At 45.5% G+C, this 20314-nt stretch overlaps 1 protein-coding gene across 2 annotated transcripts; it reads left to right on the top strand.

The window, feature by feature from the left end:
- The first annotated feature begins 295 nt into the window (after positions 1 to 295).
- Positions 296 to 20053, top strand: FBXO32 (F-box protein 32). 2 transcript variants are annotated; one of them, XM_054385388.1, is made up of 9 exons: positions 296 to 411; positions 3517 to 3629; positions 5282 to 5331; positions 5993 to 6085; positions 13052 to 13145; positions 13956 to 14140; positions 17639 to 17821; positions 18928 to 19071; positions 19711 to 20053. In XM_054385388.1, the coding sequence occupies exons 1-9, from the start codon at positions 296 to 298 to the stop codon at positions 19798 to 19800; spliced, it is 1068 nt and encodes a 355-aa protein (XP_054241363.1). In that variant the 3' UTR covers positions 19801 to 20053. The 2 variants fall into 2 exon arrangements, with proteins under 2 accessions (XP_054241363.1, XP_054241364.1); XM_054385389.1 differs by lacking the exons at positions 13052 to 13145; positions 13956 to 14140.
- Positions 20054 to 20314: the final 261 nt, after the last annotated feature.

Genomic DNA, 20314 nt, shown 5'->3' with positions numbered 1-20314 from the left:
ATCCCCTTGTCCCGGCCCCGTCCCCTCAGCCCGGCCCCGCAGCAGGGCGCTGGCAGAGGGCGGGACGCTGCCGATAAACACCGCCACGTGCGGCGGGCGGAGGCGGGGCCAGACCCGCGCTTCCGGCAACACACCGCCCCCCGCCGCCTCATAAATAGCACGGAGCGGCGCGGTGCCTGCAGCTCTGTCTCCGTGGATTTCATCGTGTTGCTCTTCTCCGCTACAGGCTCTGGTCTCGCCGCTGCTCCTAGTCTCGGTCCCCATCCCGGTTTTGGTCCCGATCCGTCCTGCCGCCATGCCGTTCTTGGGGCAGGACTGGCGCTCTCCCGGGCAGAGCTGGGTAAAGACGGCCGACGGCTGGACGCGGTTCCTCGATGAGAAGAGCGGCGGCTACGTGGGCGATATCAGCAGGTACCGGCAGTGACGGCGACTCGGTCCCGGCCGCCCTCCCTCCCGGCCCCCTGCGCCGACCGTGCCGCTAGGGGGCGCCGCGGTGCGGTCGCGGTGTCGGGACGGAGGGTGAGCGGTGCTAAGATGGACGGCAGCGCCTCGCTCGCCCCTGGGTCGGGGGCGAGCTGAGCCACAGGGGCCGTTCTGCTCCGCTCTTGGTGGTGGGAGCCTCGTTGTGCGGGCCTGCTGGTAGCTCCGGGCCCTAGCGTCGCTGAGGCGGCCGGGCTTGCTAGCGGCAGGATTCGGCGGCTCTCTCCACGGCCTGTCGTGAACCCAAACCTTATCTCCCCCAGCCGCTGCAGGTTCCCAGGACGCCTGGGCACGGAGGTGTCAGTTCCTCCCTAAGGCGGCTGGGCCAGCCCTGCAGCTGCAGGATGGGGTGGAAAAGTGAGGGCAAGGTGAAAACAGTGTCTGCCCCACCGATTGGGCGATGTGACCCCGGGGAGAATCGCTGAGCTGTGTGTGTCCTCTCAAAACATCCCTTCCTAGAACTTCCTGGCTTTCAGGATGGAGAAGGATGATGTCTCTGAAGCCATAAATCTTCCTTAGACCATGAGTAATGTTTATTACATGCTGCTTGACTAATCAGGCTGCAAAACATCCACGAAACACCAAGATGGTGAAGCATCATGGAGTTGTGTGCATAGGAAGCCTTTGCAGCAGCCTGGGTATAATTCTCTTTCTCTGGATTGCCCTTCTCAAAAACAGATTTTTCTTGCAGAGCTGTGTCTTTGTGCAGTCAGATTTGGATTTGCTGAGACCAGAGTGAGGGATGGGTTAGGACTGCCCATTACAAGGGATTTGGAGCAAACTGGATTGAATGTGGACCATTAATGAGACATTATTGTGGAGTAAGATTTATGTAAAAGGTCTCTTTCTCTTTGCTTTCTTTTATGCAAGCTGTAAAAAAACCCTGAAGTTTAGCATCCAAAGAATCTGATTTGTAAGTAGGTAGAAAAACATCAAACTAGTGATAGTGTCATTAGGAATACTGAATTTGGCATGCATTTATACATCCTTTTCCCATTAAAAAGCAAGGATGTGACATGCTGGCCCCAGGCTGAAGTCCTTGCAGTGCCATGCCCCGATGCCCAACTGTTCAACCTGTCAAGATGCCTTAGAGAACTGTATGGAAACCTGCCAATACATGAACAGGGAAATATTCTGCCTCCCATACTGGAATTCATCCATTGCTGTTATGAAGGTTTCAGATTACAGAGTCATTCAGTAGGAAGTCAACAGTCAAGGGTGTGCTGTTGATATGTAAGATTTAAAGCAGCTCTGTCTTGCACTCTTGGGCTTGGATTCTGCCACTGTATGAGGCATGTTAACCTGGCAAGTTACTGATTTTGTACAACCCTGAAAATAGGAGCTTGAACATCTCAAAACTGCTTCATACTCTGATCTCAGGTTTCAGTCTTCTCAGTGGAAAGAAGCATGAATGGGGGAAATGTTTAGCTGAGATGTTCTGATTACAGGTTTTGGTTCTTTTGGGCCAGCATCTGGTGGAAGTGTCAGGTTCCCTGAGCTGTTGTGGCTGTGAACATTGTCCACCTCCGTTGCTGCTGCTGTTCCCCTTCTGCAGTGTTGTTTTGGAGCATGCAGGAGTGGTGCCCTCCCCACAGTTGTGATGCCCAGTGAGAGGGGAAATGTGGAGCAGGAAGGAGGACTTGAACTCTTGATGCTCTGAAGCAGAGTGAGGTTTCCTGCACCAGTGGGACCATGCGCAGGTGTCAAACCAGAACATCCATCTGGGTCCTTCACAGTCTCTGGCTTGGTGACTTCTGAGTGTGTTAGTGGTGTGGTTGTGCTTGACAGACCATAATGAGTGGAAACAAGGGAGCCTTGTCTTGCAGATTTCATTCCTTTGCAGGAACCTGTGCTGAATAGCAGTCAGATGTGTGAGTTGGTATGGTGCTCATGGGGTGGGGTTTTTTTGAGACTAAACAGTATAAACATGTCTGAAGACGAAGCAGCCTGGCTGCATGAGGGTCCTTGTGGCTGTCACAGAGGAAGCTTGCCCAGTGCTACAAGCAGCAGCATGTTTCAGTGCTTGCCAGGGATTGTGGGGTGTCCTAGCCACAGCAGCTGAGATGTGCCTGAAATCCTTTGAATTTAAACCTTCAGGCAGCCATCTCCCATCCCTTGTGAGCTGCAGGAGCAGTAGGGGTGGCTCTGTTTTGTTATCCCAGATTCTTTGCCAGTCTTCTCCCCAGCACCTTCAAGGCATCCTTGCAGTTCTGGGCAGCATGCTGTATGCAGAGGAGACTGCTGAGAGCTTCTGATGGGTGCTGCCTTCTCCTGCCACCACCAGGGATCGGCACAGCAGTGCTGTGGCTGCCCAGGGCCTTCTCAGTTTCACATTGCTGCCTGGATCTGCTGATTTGCAGGTCTGCAGAATGTGGAGATGTTGATGCATAGCATTTTTATAGATAGTCTTTAATTGCCCTCAAAGGAAATAAGGGGTTATAGCTCCCTTCACTAATAATATAGCTTATGCCAGCAAAAGCAGAAGATGGACAGTCTTGGACAAGAGATCCTAGCTGTTGTAATTTGTGTAGTCACTACTATGTGAGGTTTGGAAAGCCACCAGCCAAGTCTGAACCTCAGCTGAGCTTTTCCAGTAATCTTGAAAAAATGTTTTGTAGGGATTCTTCTGTTAATACTGACTGCATATGCGTGTGCTCAGAAATGGCTAAATATGTCCTCCCTTAGGAGGCTGCCTGGCTTAGAGGAATCTACCACTTACAGTAGGAGGGTATGGTGTTACTTAAAGATAAAAAGGTTAAAGGGAGGAAAAGAATTCTGCCCAGCAGTGTCCCAGCACTATGATGTGGATTACGTTTTTGTCTGTTATGGGTAGCAAGCACAGGAATGAGGTGCCCAAAGCTCATTTAAAAATACCATTACTGGATGCAAAAATGGTGTGCAGACTTCTCAAGAGCAGCCTGCAGTGAAACAGCTTTGGAGCTCACAATGAACACCTGTGTATTTTCTCTCCTTGCAGGAAATATAGTGTTCATCAGACTGCAGAAATAAACAGAATCCTTGCTTTGTCATTCACAGCTTTTGTAAAAAGGATGATCACAACAAAGAGAATCTCTTCAACAGCCTGAACTATGATGTTGCTGCCAAGAAGAGAAAAAAAGACCTACTGAATAACAAAGCCAAGATTCAATGTAAGATTTCCGTTTAGGCTTTTTCTTAACTAAAAGGTCTGCAGAATGGAAAATGCTTCATATCTATGGTTTTTGCACAGTGCTTGAAGAGCCTTCCAGAGTGCCTTGAAGGGCTTTGTGCCCATGTTTGACCTGAGTAGGGAACTTGGATACAGCTTAATGTGAAGATTTATGCCCCTGTTAGTAATCCTTGCTCTGAGAAGTTGTGCTTGTTGTGTTCAAATTTGTCATTTGTGTTTCAGAAGAAGGGTAATTTTTTCCTATGGTACATTCAAGTGAACCAGTTCCAGGTTTTTTTTTTTTCCCCCTGTAGACTTCCTTGTGCACAACAAGCTACAGTTATTCTTCCTTCCATATGCATGTTGAGCACTAATCTACATTACTGGAGGCTACAAGCCTGAATGTGTGCTTTGATCCTATCTGTGTGTGGACTGCATGAAAAGAAAAATGAAATAAGATTTCAGCTCACTCAAAACAACGGAAAGCTTGAAATCTTGCTGTACACAGTGAGCAGCTGAGATCTCAGATGGTATATTATGGGAGGACCCTGGGAAGCCTGCAGGGACAGCAAGGTCTGCATTGGTCTGATTGCAAGATAGGTACTGGAGTTAGAAAGCTACAAATGTAAACATACACAGAGGAAATGAGTTACAATTCCCACACTACTATTAGCTCATTGTGCATCCCCCAGGATTTTGGAAACTGGTGCCAGAAGTTGGCCCCTCAGTACATTTGATTCTCTGAACAAATAAATGTTACCATGACAGTTTTTGGCTGGATTCTGCAGTGACCTACTGTTTTAGAAGGTCCTGATACAGGATCTGCATGCCTGTAACTAAGACTGGGTTTGTCCTTGGACTCACAGTACCAGGCAGGAATATATTCCTTCATTCTCTGGTGGAAAAATACTCAGGAGCATAATATTTCCTTTAAGGAAAGGAGTCTAGCAAGTTGGGGAGAATTTTTCTTACACTAGCTGTTTAATTACTAGTGTCATGGAAGTAGGGTCAAAATCTCATGTGAGAATGGGATGATGGGAGGAGGATCAAGCAGCAACTACTTGCAGAAAGGACTCTTATGCATGTGGGTACAGGGAAGCTATTTTGGGGAGTGGATGGGACAACTCCCGTTTCTGAGGAAAGGGAGGGGCAATTAGAAATAGGAAAACTTTGGTCCCAAGTAGGTTATTATTTAGTAAGTTAGCTGCAAGCACAAGCATGTTCCTCGGAGCCTGACCTCACTACTAAAAGCTCTCTCACATGCCTGGTGTCTCATGACATTTTTGCTCAACTTCAAATTTGACATTCAGTCCTAAGCCTGCAGCCAAGGTAATGAATAGTTAATAAAATCAATAACAAAACCTGGCTGTCAGCCACACATTGTTTGTGACCAAAGAGGAGGTGCTATGGTATATCTGTGGCTGGCAGATTAAACATTTACAGCCCTTTTTAATGCTCAGAACCGCAGTCTCAAATGAAGCAGTACAGAGAAAAACCAACTCATCCCAATTGCTAGTTTTGATTTCAAGTGCATTGGGGTAAACACAAAATAACTTCATTTGCCCTAAAAGGGCAATGAGTGTTGAGGAGAACTGAGATCCAGCCTGCTGCAGCGTGGAAAATGAGCTAAGCAAAATGTCTTTGTCCAAACAGATTTCCACCAGGAGAAGTGGATCTATGTTCACAAGGGGAGCACAAAAGAGGTGAGTGACTCTGCAGGTTCTTTGTTCCCTTTTCTGCTGTTTTTTCCAAGTGGTGGAAGATTCTGTGCTGATATAAATCAGCAGAAGCTCTTAAGAGATAAGTGGGAGATCTGGCTTGTGGTTGGAATTTCAGTAATGATTTTAAGCCCTGATCAGGAAGCCAGAGCTTGCTGTACAAGGCTTTGTACATGTGTTTAAAATATGACTTGTTTGCTTCCCTCAGTTAAAAAATACAGCCATTTGCAGACCAAGCCATAATAGTGTTCTTGGCTTTCACCCAGTACAGTCCTAACATGGAAAATCATTGGAATTCATCACAATGACTTGAGCTCATGGAGAGAAGTGGCCCTATGGGACCCCTCTGAACTCACACTATATGTTGAACCCCAGGAATGTGTGGCTTATTCTCACCAGTAAATTCATAGGTCATGAGCACAGCTTGGATGATTCTTGGGGAACTGCCATAATCTATACTGGACCATGCCCACTCTTGATGTCAAGTGCAGCTCTGTGGGAGACAGGCCTCCTTTCTCTGACTGTGATCTGGTCCCATGGTTTGTACCCATTAGCTTGCTAAATTGAGGTACCCTGGGTCATGTCTTCATGGTGCTATCCGGACTCATGTCTGCCAAAACATGACCCAGACTGTTTCTTTTCTCAGCGCCATGGTTACTGCACCTTGGGAGAAGCCTTCAACCGACTTGACTTCTCCAGTGCTATCTTGGACTCCAGGAGATTCAACTATGTTGTGAGGGTGAGTGACTAGTCAGGGTTTATTTTACTGTGATGGTGATGGAGGCTTTGAACCTGGCACCAACTGAGTGATAGAGAGGTCCAAGCATGCAAGCATGGGGGTGTTGGGCTTTGCCGCATGATGTAATTGATAGAAGTTGTGGATGGGTGCCCAAAACTTGCTCTTTGATCTGTTAAAATGAAGGGAGGGAGGTGTCAGTAATGTAGCATTCTAGTCTAGCATTCCTACTTTCTGGTTGTGAAATTAATTTCTGAAACCCAGAAAACTTAGCTTTTAACTCCTGAATTCTTAGTTCAGCTTCCAAATATGATTCCTGTAAAGTAAGTCCCAAAAGGAGCATGGGCTGTCTGCAGAGGCTATAGAGCAGTGGGGACTTCTCTTCACAGAAGGCTTCAGCTCCACAAGGACTGTGGAGCTTTGTCTCCTTTGAAGGGAGTCTAGGGAACCAAGTCTTTTGAGAATGAAACCTCTTGGAGGCACTGATTTTAACTTCTCTTTTAAGGATTATAGTTGCTCTTAATCCTGTGACTGGCAGCAGTTTCAGTGGGTGAAGCATTTTAGTCCTGATGCTGTTAGTTGGTAGGAGGGAATCATCAGCCCCAGGTTCCCCATGCTCTGGCTTTGCATAACAGGGTTTTTCTTTTGGTTCTGGGTAGCTAAGAGGGGTGGTAGTGGTTGGGGGTGCTACTGTCCTGGGGGCTGCAGATGCTTGATCTCAGATTTCAGAATGCTTATGAAGGTTTGGAATTCAATAAGATTAAAATCTGTTATTAACTTGAGGCTGTTTATAAACAGCTCCTTTTCACATCTCATCAGCAGTTGATCACTAGTGAGGCACCAGCTGTTCAGGTTTTAGTTTCTGGAGCAGGCAGTATTGGTATTGCTTTCCCTTTGCCGAGTCAAATGTCATGAAAAGTGTCTAAGAAAGAAATGATCTAGCAAGTTCACCTTAGTTGTGCAAACCTCTGTCACCTTGGGGAGGTTACAGGCATTGGCAGTTATTACTCACCTGCTGTGCAGGAAGGGCACTGGCAATCACTTGGATGTCCCACTGCAGGGGTGGTGGCAGAGGCTGGGAATGCTGGGGGAGTCAATTGGGAAAGCAGGAAGTCAATTTGTTTTCCTGATTGTACAGAGAAACTGATCACCAGCACTGAAGTACTTGGTGTTTTCTGATACAGAATATCTGTACACAAATGTGTCATCTTTATGGGAATTATTGTGGAAGGAACAGTTCAAGGCTATAAACCCCTTTAGTCAGCTATGAAGGAGGAAAAGAAAAGAACTTGTATTTGGTGCTCCAGAGGTCCCTTTGGCAGGCTTTCTATCTTATGACAACAAAGAATTTCAATTTCAAACTCACAGCACAGGTTGTGCTGTGGTGGCTTTCTCACATGGGACTAATGATTGGGCAAAAGTCCCATTTTGATTTTTTTGAAGAGCAAACTCAAATTTCTGTGAAGCCGATGTGATCTGGTGGGGAGGCTCAGGCTGACCTTCTTCCCCTTTTTCCCATAAAGACTTCATAAAAGCATCCCGAATCTTCTGTGCATACCAGATAGCATTGTGTATGGAAGCCAAGATGTGTTCTTGTTTCTACAAATTACCTCTTTTGAGCTTTTCAGAGTAGTTTTTCCCCTAGCAGTTTTAAGGATACAGCACTACTGAGAAGTATGAAGATTTCTAGTTAAAACTGACTTAAGGTTTGTTAGGTTAAAGAAAAATATTAAGTGCCATGGATCAAATATAAATCTGACTTCTTAAAATGAGAGGCTTGTATCAGCCAAGTCCCTGATGCATAGTAGCTCATAAAATGCCGTAAGTGCCAGATTTACTTGTGAGAAGTTCTGCCTAGATGTGGATCTTGTTTATGGTCCTTTGCAAATTGCAAGCCTCCTAGGGCATGCAGATGAGCAATCTATCACATGGAAAATGCCTGAACGTTGGCAGGCAAAACATTTTTCCCTTCCCTCCCTCTCCTTGTTCCCTCTAGTTCCACCCATTGCTTGGGGTATCTGATTAATGTCACACTACTTATGAACTAAGGCAAATGCTTTCCAAGGAGACAAATTTAGGGTTGAAGCTTAGGTGAGAATTTGAGGATGTCTGTAGGGGAAGAAAGAAAGCACTGCAGGCTTGGGGATCTGCTGGCTATACCCAAACTTGCCCTCTAGAGGAATAAGCTCTGTCACTGCTGATAGCAAAAATGGGCTTTCAGGCTGAACATGTTGTCTTTCTCAAAGCATTCTTTCCTCCATTTCTCTCAATATAAGTACTACAATGTTTTCAGTGCTGATTTTGTTTCATGCTTGCACAGAAATGTCTGCTTCTTAAGATACTCAGACTAACTTCTTATTCTTAATGGTGCAGTGATAAAATGGGCACCTCCTTCAAGTGAGGTGGAGATGAGCTGCAAGAAGCTTGGCAGGTATTTTTTCATGGGCAGATACCATCGCTTGTTGCCAGTGAGTTCATGTAACTGAGGTGGAAGAAATTTTCTTCCAACATCAATCTCATTTTGACAGACTGCTGATAGAGTGCTTAGTAGTCCTGCTGTGACATGGTCCCTGCTGATCTTTTAAACTACAGCATCTGCCTACAGGTTACATGACAATGTCCCCCTTTTAGAGCTGGTAAGGAAGTGTGATTGACCCAGAGGATCCAAACTGCTGTTCAAATCATAGAATCATTTAGATTGGAAAAGAACTTTATGATCATGAATTCAAACATTGCCCTAGCACTGCCAAGTCTGTCACTAAGCCATGTCACGAAGTGTCACATCTACACATCTTTAAAATACCTCTAGGGATGATGACTAAATCGCTTCCCTGGGCAGCCTGTTCCAAGGCTTGTTTTCAGGGAAGAAACTTCTCCCTAGTAAATTTTGTGCAAAGAGCAATGGAGCTGGTGAAGAGTCTAAAGCACAAGTCTGTGAGAAGTGGCTGAGGGACCTGGGCTTGTTTAGTCTGGAGAAAAAGAGGCTCTTGAAGCAGCCCTGGTTTCTCTCGTCTTCCTGATTTACAAAACTGGAGGTGTTCTGTAAGGGTAAGTATGAGCAGAGCCAAAAGTGCCTGCAGCTCAGAAGTTACTGGTTCTCCTTTGGAAACACTGGTCAGATGACAGTGAGGCTTTGCAGCCTGCTTCTTTCAGAAAGATTTGTTGTATGATGATTGTGTAGTAATATCTCAAGGGAAGGCACTGTTTCTCATCATAAAGGTTTAGGTCAGGTTAAGCTGCATGGGCACAGCTCTTCTGGAATAACATAATGCAGATAGTGTGCAGCCTGCTAAAATTGTCTCTTAAATTTAAGTTTTTGTAACACTTGGCTCTGGGAGTCCTGGATTTATGCTGTGGTGAAAGAACATCAGTTTGATGCTGTCTCATGGAGATCTGTCAGCACCTGTGCTGTAAATCATTATAACTTTCCTTGCTCTTGCTTTGCTACCTTAACAAAAGCCAATGTGATATTTCAGCCACAAAGTGAAAGTCTGTGAGAGCAAGGAGGGCCTGGAGGTGTTTTTCATTGGAATACGTTTCTCTAAGTAGTCCAGATGTGAGGAGCTGCATCCCAAACCAAGGGGAGCTTATGGATCCCCCTGGGCGTAGTTCAGCTCCCTTATAGCTGATTTGGGTGATGCATGCTTCAGTAGTTTCCAACTTGTATTTTTCATCATTACAAAGTTCTTCCCTTTCTGAGGCAAGGTTACAACCTCCTGCTAGGTGCAGCAGGCCTGTTGAAGCTTTTTGCCTCTGTGCTGCAAGCCCCTAGCTGTTGTGTTATTTGGGTATGTACTGCACATGTATTGAACTGGATGGTGTCAGAAGTGCCATCCGTCACAGTTACACCATGCATATGCTGCCCTGCATCTGTTACTGCTTTCATGGCCCTGAAACAGGAGCCCTTGTTCCCTGCCACATAGCACTGTTGGGGTTATTTTTTCCCTTGTGCTTATGCAAGAAGGACCTGCTCTGCCCTGGCACCAGCCACTTCAAACCTGGTGGGGTTGGAGCAGGAGCCCCACCACACTTGTGAGGAAGCGAGTAGGTTATTGCCTTGCTATGGAAGATGCTGCTTCCTGACAACTTTGCAGAGGCTCTGGAGTAATCTGTTCTGTCACTTGCCTTTTCTCTGGCTCTGGCAGACCTCTGAGAGCAAACAAAATGGGGGTGAGGTGGCAGGAAGGAATTTTCTAGGGAAGCTACCAGGTCACATTTTTCAGCTTCTGAGGAGCTGGAGTGAATTGGGAGCTAATGCTCTGTCTCTTGGAAGTGTTGCAGAATTCCCAGCCCTGGTCAAAATCAGCTGTAATGCAATCACTTTGTTTTTGAAAAGTGGACCTTAAAATTGCTCTTAACCTTTCCCTGTGCACTCTTTCCTACCATCTGTCCCTCTCACTTGAGCGTGGGTAGGACTTAATGCAGTTGCATCATAAAACATGCTTGTAGTTCTCCAGCCTTCACCCTACTCAGTGTTAATCTGAATTCACCAATCTGCTTTCAGTCTGCATTATGCAAGTGGCACCATTGATTTTTATTTTAATAATGCTGTAGACCCCGAATTGGCAGTCCATTAACTGAGACCTTACTCTGATGGGTCTGTGCCAGTACTAAAAGACCCTCGATGCACTGGAGCATGTGGGACATGGGTGAATGAACTGTATTGCTTACCTGGGTTTTGTGTATTGTATGAGCACAGAAGACTGAAAAATGTCTTTTCATGGCAGTGTTCAGCCAGTGTTCCTTGGGAAGTGGCGTGGTCCTAGAAGTATTCACAACATAGTTTTCATATGGAATTTCATCCTGTGTTTATTGCTGCGGGGGAAAGGAGGTAACACATGATATCTGAGCTGGTTCACTGAACATAAATTGACCCTTCATAAACACAGATGAGGCAAATTTGAATCTGTTCCTTTGGAAATTAATTTTATACCAATTTAGTGTTCTCCAAGGAACTGAGATTTTTGTCCTTGTGCCTCTTAAAGAATGGCCCTGGCATCTGGCTCTTAAGGTATTGCATTACATGACACTTATCACTGGGTGCACTTCAGTGTTTTCAGTAATGGGCACCACATTGCTAATGCCCAGCCTGGAGGAAACTGTCTCTGTGCCAGTTCCAGAACACTGCAGTCTGGAGACAGCAGTTGTTTATGCATGGAAGAGCTGATCTGGGTACATGTGTGACTAACTTACAGATGGATCCTGGCGAGTTGATCACTGTAGTCAAAGGTCTGAAGGCTAAATATTTAGTTCAGTGTGAGCAGAGTATTGGAGACCACTTTGGAAAACTTTTTTTTAATTTATTCCCCCCAGTATTAAAAAAAGGGGGGGAGGGATGGAGGGGAAGCCCTTTTATCAAATTTCAAAAACATCTTGCAAATTGACATGTTTTAAAGAGTATCTAGTTGTAGTGATCTCAGTTTAGCTGATACAGCAAGAAGATGCATTGATGCCTGTGCACCAAATATTACTCAACTCTCCTGTATCTTTTATTTCCCCAAAACGAGCTGAGAAAGCAGGCAGTCTGCCCTTCACAGGAGTTAGCGCAGGTCTTTTTTTCATCTTGTTTTCTTCTGGTCATGCAAAGTGCAAGGTATTAATAGAATGTAAATTCAAAGCCATCTGATGGTGCTGGCCTGGATGTTAAACGGAAGAAGGGATTGGTCACTCCAGGTGACTTCACTGCTCCTAGCTGGCAGTCACATGGCAGCACCCCAGAGAAGCCAAGTGGGAGAGTGACTGCAGTAACAGCTCTCCCTGAGCTCCCTGCTTCATGGCATGCTGCCGGTGACTTTGGATACGTTCTTGTCATTCTTGTTGCAGGTCAAACAGTTCAGCCCATGACTTATCAAGTCTTGTCAAAAAGCTGTCTTAGTTACTTGACACAAGTAGCTGCACCTTCTCTGGCTTTCTGCAGTGCCAGTGATGGGATACTGTAGCTGCAGATGATAAAGGATTAATAAACTAGTCATGTGGTGATGTGTTGATTGATTTGTGGCATAAAAGGTTTTCCCTTTCCTTTCTAAATTAAAAGAGAAGGCTATGTACATCCAAAACAAATGGACTGACACGTGGACAGTCTGTATTTATATAATGATGGGGGGAAGGGAAGAAGGTCTGGAAGATCACAGGCCACATGTTCTGCAGAGCATGATCCATAGGAAACTTCTACAGCTGTTCTTGTGGTGGTAGAGAGCTGGGAAGAGGGCATCTTCCCTATGGGAAATGCTGCTTCTAACAACTGCAGCCCAACTTCAGCATTCAGCTTGTACATGCTTCAGGAGATTAGTGATGGGAAGCAAATCCTAATCGAAAGCAAAAGTGAGATCTCCGTTAGAGGAGGTTAACGAGTAAACAGAACAGGGAAAGGTGGTTTGGTGTTCAGCTGTGAGAGCTGAAGAGGGGAGGAAACCCTGAGTGGGATAGGATTTGGGGGGAGGGTTTGTTTTTAATATAGTGCTTAACCTTTTTGCTGTGGCGACAGCACTGTGACAAAACCCATGCAACCCAGGAGTTTGACGTAAATCGTGGAGTCTGATTCTCATTAATGCTCCATCAATAATGTCCCCATCCAAACAGGCATTTGCTCATGTTCCCTTCTGACACTGCTTGTTTATACTCCAGTGAAGGACAGTAATGTTGACTGTTCATTGTTTTCTTGGTGTGAATAGAGGCTGTCAGTCTGAGCATTGCCTGTGGTTTTTCTGCATCTCCAAACCATGAAATTATTTTGCCCCCTTCCCCAAGCATTAGAATGCCTTTTTCTTTCCCCCACATCTGTTGAAGTGGGTTTAATTACTTGGTCTCTGCTCTCTTCCCTCTTTGCATTAGTTTGCTCTGTTCTGTCTGCCTTTATTTTCAAGCAGCAAACAAGTCTCTGGACTGTTTTGCTGTGTCATGTGACCAGGAGTCAAGATTAGAAAGGTATCTCTGTGCTCTAAGGCTTGCAACTTCTATTTTTATCCACAGCTGTTGGAGCTGATAGCAAAGTCGCAGCTGACGTCACTGAGTGGCATTGCCCAGAAAAACTACATGAATATTTTGGAAAAAGTGGTGCAAAAAGGTAAGAAGCGGAAACAGTGAGGAGGAGGAGTCTGATTTAATCTGATGTACTGTGTAAACCACATCCTCAGTGTGAAGAGGGGAACTACTGCTTATTTCTATAGTGCAGTTCTACTTTCCCTTAGTGAAGGAGTGGGTGGAGTGGGAAGAAATGTCTGGCTTCTGGTAGGTATCTCCAACTGTCCTTGCTACCATCTATTCTGCATCCTACTGAGTCCTATTTCTGACTGCAGAAGTTGGCTGCTTCTGCCCCCAGCCTGGCACATCTGCAGTCTCTGCTGCTGCCTTGTTGCCAGTTTGTTGTATCAAGTGCTCCTACTGCTCTGGAGGAAAGGAAAGCTCAAGGGCTGTCTTCACCTGCTAGAGGGGCTGAATTGTGGTTGAGATGTGGCACTTCCCTCCCTGATGCTTTAGCCCTGGCTGAAGCCTAGGAATTAAGAGCATCCTGTTAGTGCATGTATGCATAATGAAAGAGTTGATTGAGCTGTCTCCACACATCAGCTGGGGTAGATGGGGAAGAGGTACACCTCTTGCACATCGCAGAGGAACACTGGCTGGTTGCCAGTGGCTGGAAATGTGAAGTGCTGCAGAGAGGGTAGATATCTTATCTGCTTATCCTGGGAGGATCTCTTTCCATCTGCTGTGTAACCTGTTGTGCCTGGCTAATGTTTAAGTGCTTTCCTCCAAAGAAAAGCACAGGCTGCCTTGCTTGGCTCATGAGGTTATAGCAGATAAGCTGATTTGCTTAAACATGTAGATTCAGGAAAGGATTGGGTAATTTCAGTGTTTAACTTTTCCTGTTCTTCCAAAGTCCTTGAAGATCAGCAGAACATCAGGTTAATACGGGAATTGCTGCAGACCCTCTACACATCCCTCTGCACCTTAGTTCAACGGGTTGGCAAGTCTGTCTTGGTTGGAAACATCAACATGTGGGTGCACCGGATGGAGAGCATTCTCCACTGGCAGCAGCAACTGAACAACATTCAGATCACCAGGGTAAGCAGAAATCCTGGAAGATAAGTGATGTGGTTGCTTTGTGAAACCTCATTTGGGCAACTGTATCCCTCTGCTCCCAGTGCAAGCTCAGAGTGCTGGGGAAGGACCTGGAGTTGTCAATAATAACTGAATTAAGGGACACAAGCAGGAATGCATCCAAACTCAGTGTACACAATCCAGAATCATGCTCATTATTACTGGTCACACTGACTGCTTAACAGCTGTGAAGTGCTGTGCAAACAGTGCTGGCTAGGAAACCATCTCTCCCTCTTGAGTCTTCAGAGACAAGGCCTCAGTATGAAGAGTCAAAATTGCCTTCAAAACTTGTTTATCAGATAGTTGAGGGTTTTTTAATTTGTTTAATCTGTAAATTAAATGCAAATTTCCAAATAGCTGCATAACTTCATGGCTCCTGGCTGAAAATGCAAATGATCCTTCCAGTAGTCTGGACCTTCCTGTTCCAGCCAGATGAGTCCTGCTTTCACAACATCTGGTTTTTAACAGTGTCTGTGGGGATGGGAAAGATGTATTAGTTGATGAATTCCTAATCTGGTTTTGCATGAGAACCAAATCTGAACTTGCTTCACTTCACAGAATCTCAGAAGGGTTGAGGCTGGAAAAGGACCTCTGGAGGTCATCTGGTCCAACCCCTCTGCTCAAGCAGGGACATGTACAACCCGTTGCCCAGGACTATTGAGACTTTGCACCTTGAATGGATGCTTCACAGAAATGCTAAAGCTTTTCTGCCAGTGCTGTTCTGTGTTGGTGTGCTCTTTGGACTTTTCTGCAGTGAACTGGACTGTGAAGTTCCCATTTGATCAGACAAAAACGTGGCCTGAGTGAATATAAAAAGCACCTTTCTCCCTGGTGGCCCAACCAGAGGGACATTTGCAAAGGATTAAGCAAAGGGCCTTCTTTCATCATTTTATGTGTCTGTGCTCTCTGGGAACAAGAGGAATCAATTTCCAGTCCCTCAGTTAGAATAAGAGGCACCAGGATGCAGGAAATGAACTCTATGAGATCACAGGGACTTTGAGGAGCTGTAAAGTGGTGGTCTCTGATGGTCTCTGCCCTGCCTCTCCTGTCCTTCCTGGTGTCCAGTTCTTGTGATGGGCTGCAGCTCCCTTTGCCTTGCAGAGCAAGCACTGGCCCAGCTGTGGGGTGACTCCTGGTACACAGCAGATCTTCAAGCTGGGGAACTGCTTCATGCTTAGGCACAGCTAGGGGCAGCTCCACCCAGGCATCTGCTGCCTTGAGTGCACCACAGGTCAGGACCTACCACCTCCTGCTCCATTCACTAGTGGATCCACTCGTGGATTTTTTTTTTCCCCCCCTCCCTCCTCCCCTCATAAAATACAGATACGCATTTAAAAATTGCCTATTCATACAAAAGGATATCAAAATATTGCTTGTGAATAGAACTACCTTTTATACCCACTTGCATGTAGGTTTTTCTAAAATAAAGGAAAGAGGTTAAACTTGAAAAAAAGAAATTCATGCCACTGAAGATGACTTCAGGTCAAGCTAGAACAAAACCAGCTGAGTTTATAAGAAGGAACAAGCTCAGCTGTTTGCAGCCAGTTACTTACAGTACACTGTTTCTGGAGGGGAGGAATGCCTTGCAACAGCCAAAACCTAAACTTTTTTTTTTTAATAAAAAGGAACAAACAAAAATAATTTGCAAAGTCTTGTGTGCTAGAGCTGCTTAAAAAAAAAAAAAAGACAACTCTGTCCAGAAAGTGACAGCGTACTGATCTGCTCTGATCTAGTCTGTTCTTTCTCCAAAAAAAGTAATGTTTGAGAAGTCCTGGAAAATAATACTGAGGGAAAAGAAGTAGCAGATAAGTCTTTGGCGCTGACTCAGAAAACATGTAGGGATTTGCTTGAGTCACACTGGCTCCTTCAGAAATAAGGCACAAGCATCAGCTTGGGGGGTCGGAGGTTGACCCAAAAGCCTCTGAGCTTAATCTTGCTCTAGCAAAGCTTATTTGTGGAGGGAGTGCAGGAGAATGCAGAAGACATGCTATCAAGAAAGATCAACAGGAGGAGATCCAAGGCTGCACAGTGTTGTTGCCACCCCAAAATGTGAGCACTTTGCACTGCTGGGCAGTGATGCTGAATCTGGACTTCTAGATTGTATCAAGGAAGCACCTATGTACAGCCAGGAAGTACACTTACAGTTTAACTCTCAGCATGCAGTCTTAAAGCTGCCAGGGGAAGAAATATCCTCTGGAGATGGCAGAGGCAGTTCACCCCTTCTGAAGGGCTTGTTTCAGGCCTGTCTTGCACACATAGGTGGCAAAAACCAGTCCTTGCAGGTACCAGGCAGTACATAGTCCAGATGGACAGGCCACTGGGTCAGTGAAGGGAAGGTGTGAACTGTTCATATGCAGACAGACTTATGCCTGTGGAGTGCCACATATATGGTCCCATCTCCAGCTATCCCATTACGATTAAAAGCAGCCTCATGCACTGTTCCTCTGATGGCAGTCCACGTGCTTCTTGTTTGAAACAGTTAATAGCTCTGCCAATTGTGAGAGGGGTGCTGTGACTGTGCCTTAAAATAGCAGCATCTCTGTGCAGGGTAAAGGAGAAACTTGGCACATCCATCTAACATTGTTTCTTTGTTAGGACCCAATCCTAAAAGCTGCTGTTTGCCTTAATAAGGCTTGGGGCTGTTTTTGGAGCAGCTGGAGCCTGAGCTGTGGTCCTTTCTGCTGCCATGCTCCTGTGTGTGCCTTGGATTTTCATTGAGTGCAGGACCTTCAGATTCATCATAGTCAATTTGCCCTGGAGCTGTGCTGCTGTGTGGACTTGCAAACAGTTCTGGACCCTGTGTAGACCGGGCAAAAGTGCATAGGCAGGGGGTAGAGGTGGTTTTTTTTTTATATGTGACAACATGGCTGCAGCTGATGGGAAAGGGGTAGGCCCTTCCCATGTTCACAGAGGAAAAGTTAGTGTTGCCAGCAGCGATCTGGGAAAAATAGTGGTGGTGGTACTCATCAGGCGGTGCTGTGGTTACAGCAGGATCCTGTGATGGCATAGCTAAAATATGTCACAAGAGCATGAGATTCCCAGCAGTGTGTGTAGCAGGAGGCTGAACTTGAGAAGTAATGCCAGCATTCCTTGTGGTGGAGAGGCTTGGGTGGTTAATAACTGATATCACAATGTAGCTAATGTCCTGATGTAGTGAAAACTGGTGGTGGTGCTTCAGGAAACAGCCTCATGACTGATGGGCATGGAATGGACAAAAAGAGGAGAAAAGAGCTTAGACTGCTTCTAACTACTGTAATACAAATGCATAGCCCCTTCCTTGGGGCTATCTCAAACTGGTTTTGGGCAGAAGGTCAAACGTCTGTATGTAAAATGCTTCCTTATTCAGAAGAGGGAGCTGCTGCTTATTCTCTGTGAAGAACAATGCTTTCAAAACAGTAACTGTACTGCAAGAAAGAATTGCTTGGGTTTGGCTTCTCCTGAGCTCAATTTTCTCTCTTCCAGCCTGCTTTTAAAGGAACCACTTTCACAGACCTGCCATTGTGTTTGCAACTGAACATCATGCAGCGACTGAGTGATGGGAGAGACCTGGTTAGCCTTGGTCAGGTGGCTCCTGATCTGCAAGTGCTCAGTGAAGACCGGCTGCTATGGAAGAAACTCTGCCAGTACCACTTCACGGACAGACAGGTACAAGGAGGGATGAAAACTGCCATCAGCTGCTTGTTGTACCCCGCTAGCAGCTGAACACACATGGGCAGGACACTCTTACTTGACTGTGCCTTAAATCTAAGGCCTGTGCTGCAAGCTGATAATACAGACTGGCAGGGGAATGATTGTGAAGATGATCTATGCAGAGTTTTGCATGCCACAGTAATGATTCCTGAAATAGGAGCCTGAGGAATTAGTTGTATGATGAACTTCAACCCTAATCCAGGTGGTAACAACTGCAAGTCATGCAGTTGCTTCTCACCCCATGTGTGTGGGGAAAGCGTGCAGGCAAGCTCCTGCAATCACCCTGACATCCCAGGGACTGACACCCTTGCAAAGAATCTCTGTGGATGTGATCCATGAGCAATGAGTTGTACTCTCGTGCCCTTTGGAGCAAGAAATCCCCGCTGAGCTGGTTTGTGACTGACAGGACAGTATGTGGATTGTACCTGAGTAAACATCTTTGGCCCTTTGCAAGCTGGTAACCATCTGAGGTCTTCAAGTCTTAAAAACAAACAAAAATCCCTGTCTGTTTATGGGGGAATGTCTAGGATGTTTATACCATATCTCTGCACTTCAGGGACCACATGCCAGATTTCTTTGCTGACTTGGCTTTATTTGCTCGTTCTGGATCTAACTTTGGAAGTGACTCTGGGGAAGTTACTTCTATTAACAAATTCAAATCCAGTCTCTGCAACTAATGAGCCCTTAAGTGTCTCAAGCTAATGTGACAAATTGCTGACTCTTAGAGTCAATGAAAAAGCAAAATACTTCTGAAACTTAAATGCAATCATACTTGATGTCTTGTCAGCCAGCCACAGTGGCTACCAGTATAAAATATTTCCCATGGTTTGAGTCTTTCATACAGTAATGTTCACGAAATGGGGGCAGACTCTGATAATAATTTTGGGTGAGGCTATTGCCTCCAGGTTGTAGCTGGATATTCAGAGCTTTCTTAGTGGTACAAGGGAACTCTTACGGGACTGATAAGGATGGTGCTTATGTGAGGGAGAAGAGAAGAACATGAGTTGGAAAGAACAAACCATTTTTTTTCCTGCTGCAATTATGATTTTGTTCCTTTTAAGATTCGCAAACGGCTAATCTTATCTGACAAGGGACAGTTGGATTGGAAGAAGATGTATTTCAAGCTCATAAGGTGTTACCCACGGAAGGAGCAGTATGGTGACACACTGCAGCTGTGCAGGCACTGCCACATCCTCTCCTGGAAGGTATGATGTGCTGGTGGGAAAAACTCGACTGGACACAGAGCTACAGGGCACCCAATGGCTCCTCTGGTTGCAGTGATTTAGGGTATTGCAGTTCCTTTGCCTAGATAACGTAGTGTTTCAGAGATCTCATCTTCATGCTGAACAAGGGTAGTGTCCATCAAGGATGGAGGGGAGGAAGTGGGCATGCTGTAGGCTGCCTACAGTAACTCATCTTAGCACTGCCAGCTTCTCCTTCTACCCACTACATGGAGGTGGAGGTCTTGACTGTAGGATTAGCTGGAGTAAGAGCTGATGGCTACAGAATGGCTCAGGACAAAAATCTGCTGGCCACTATGGTGATATCCAAGGCATATCCTTGGAGTTTTAACTCCTGTAACTGGTGGTAGGCTCCAGCCTGTCTTCCCTCAGAAGAGGGGGAAAGAATGAATTGGATCTTTGCTGATTTTACTTCCCATGACTTGCCAGTAGTCCCTAAAATACAAAGCTGAGTTCTGAGCTGTCCATGAGAGTAGAAATATTATTCTGGGCTCTGCTTTATTTGCAAGTGGTATGTCTGGCAGAGGAACAGTGCAAAGTTGGCTGATACTCTGGCACCCTGTCTGCAGTCTCTCTAAATGGAGTTGTTTTCTCCTTTCTCAGGGTACTGACCACCCTTGCACAGCCAACAACCCGGAGACTTGCTCCACCTCTCTTTCGCCACAAGACTTTATCAACTTGTTCAGGTTCTGAACTCAGGTCACGGCAGCTCACGCGATTCTTACAGGACACTTTATGCCACTGAGCTTGGACACTCTGTTTGTAAATAGTGTAAATAATCATGTCTGTTCGAAGCTCCTGAGTCAAGGAACAAGAGGATCTTGGAGATGAAAGGTGAAATCGCTCGCTGATGCGCAGCACTTAAGGAATACAGACTTCCACAGGACTGGTGCATAAGTGCAGCATGTTGTACAGAGTCCCTTTTTTATGATCTGAGTACAAGATACAGGGCAAAAAAAAATTTTGTGTTTTTTTTTTTTTTTAATTTTTAGAAGTTAAAAATGAATTTTCCCCACAACCACTTCTAATAGAGAGAAAGCAATACAAGGCTAGGACTGTTGAACTGTTTCTCGATCTGGTTTTATTTAGCATACATATTTATAAATATGACATTTTAAAATATTTATGAAAAAGTAATCCCTGTGACAAGTTTAATAATACTTCTGGGGTTTTTTTCTTTAAATGGACACATTCTGAAGTACTTAGG

This window comes from Indicator indicator, chromosome 12 (genome assembly GCF_027791375.1).
Source record: "Indicator indicator isolate 239-I01 chromosome 12, UM_Iind_1.1, whole genome shotgun sequence".
Taxonomy (NCBI): Eukaryota; Metazoa; Chordata; class Aves; order Piciformes; family Indicatoridae; genus Indicator; species Indicator indicator.
The sequence above is the reverse complement of the archived record's forward strand: the minus strand, read 5'-3'. Positions and strand labels throughout refer to the sequence as shown.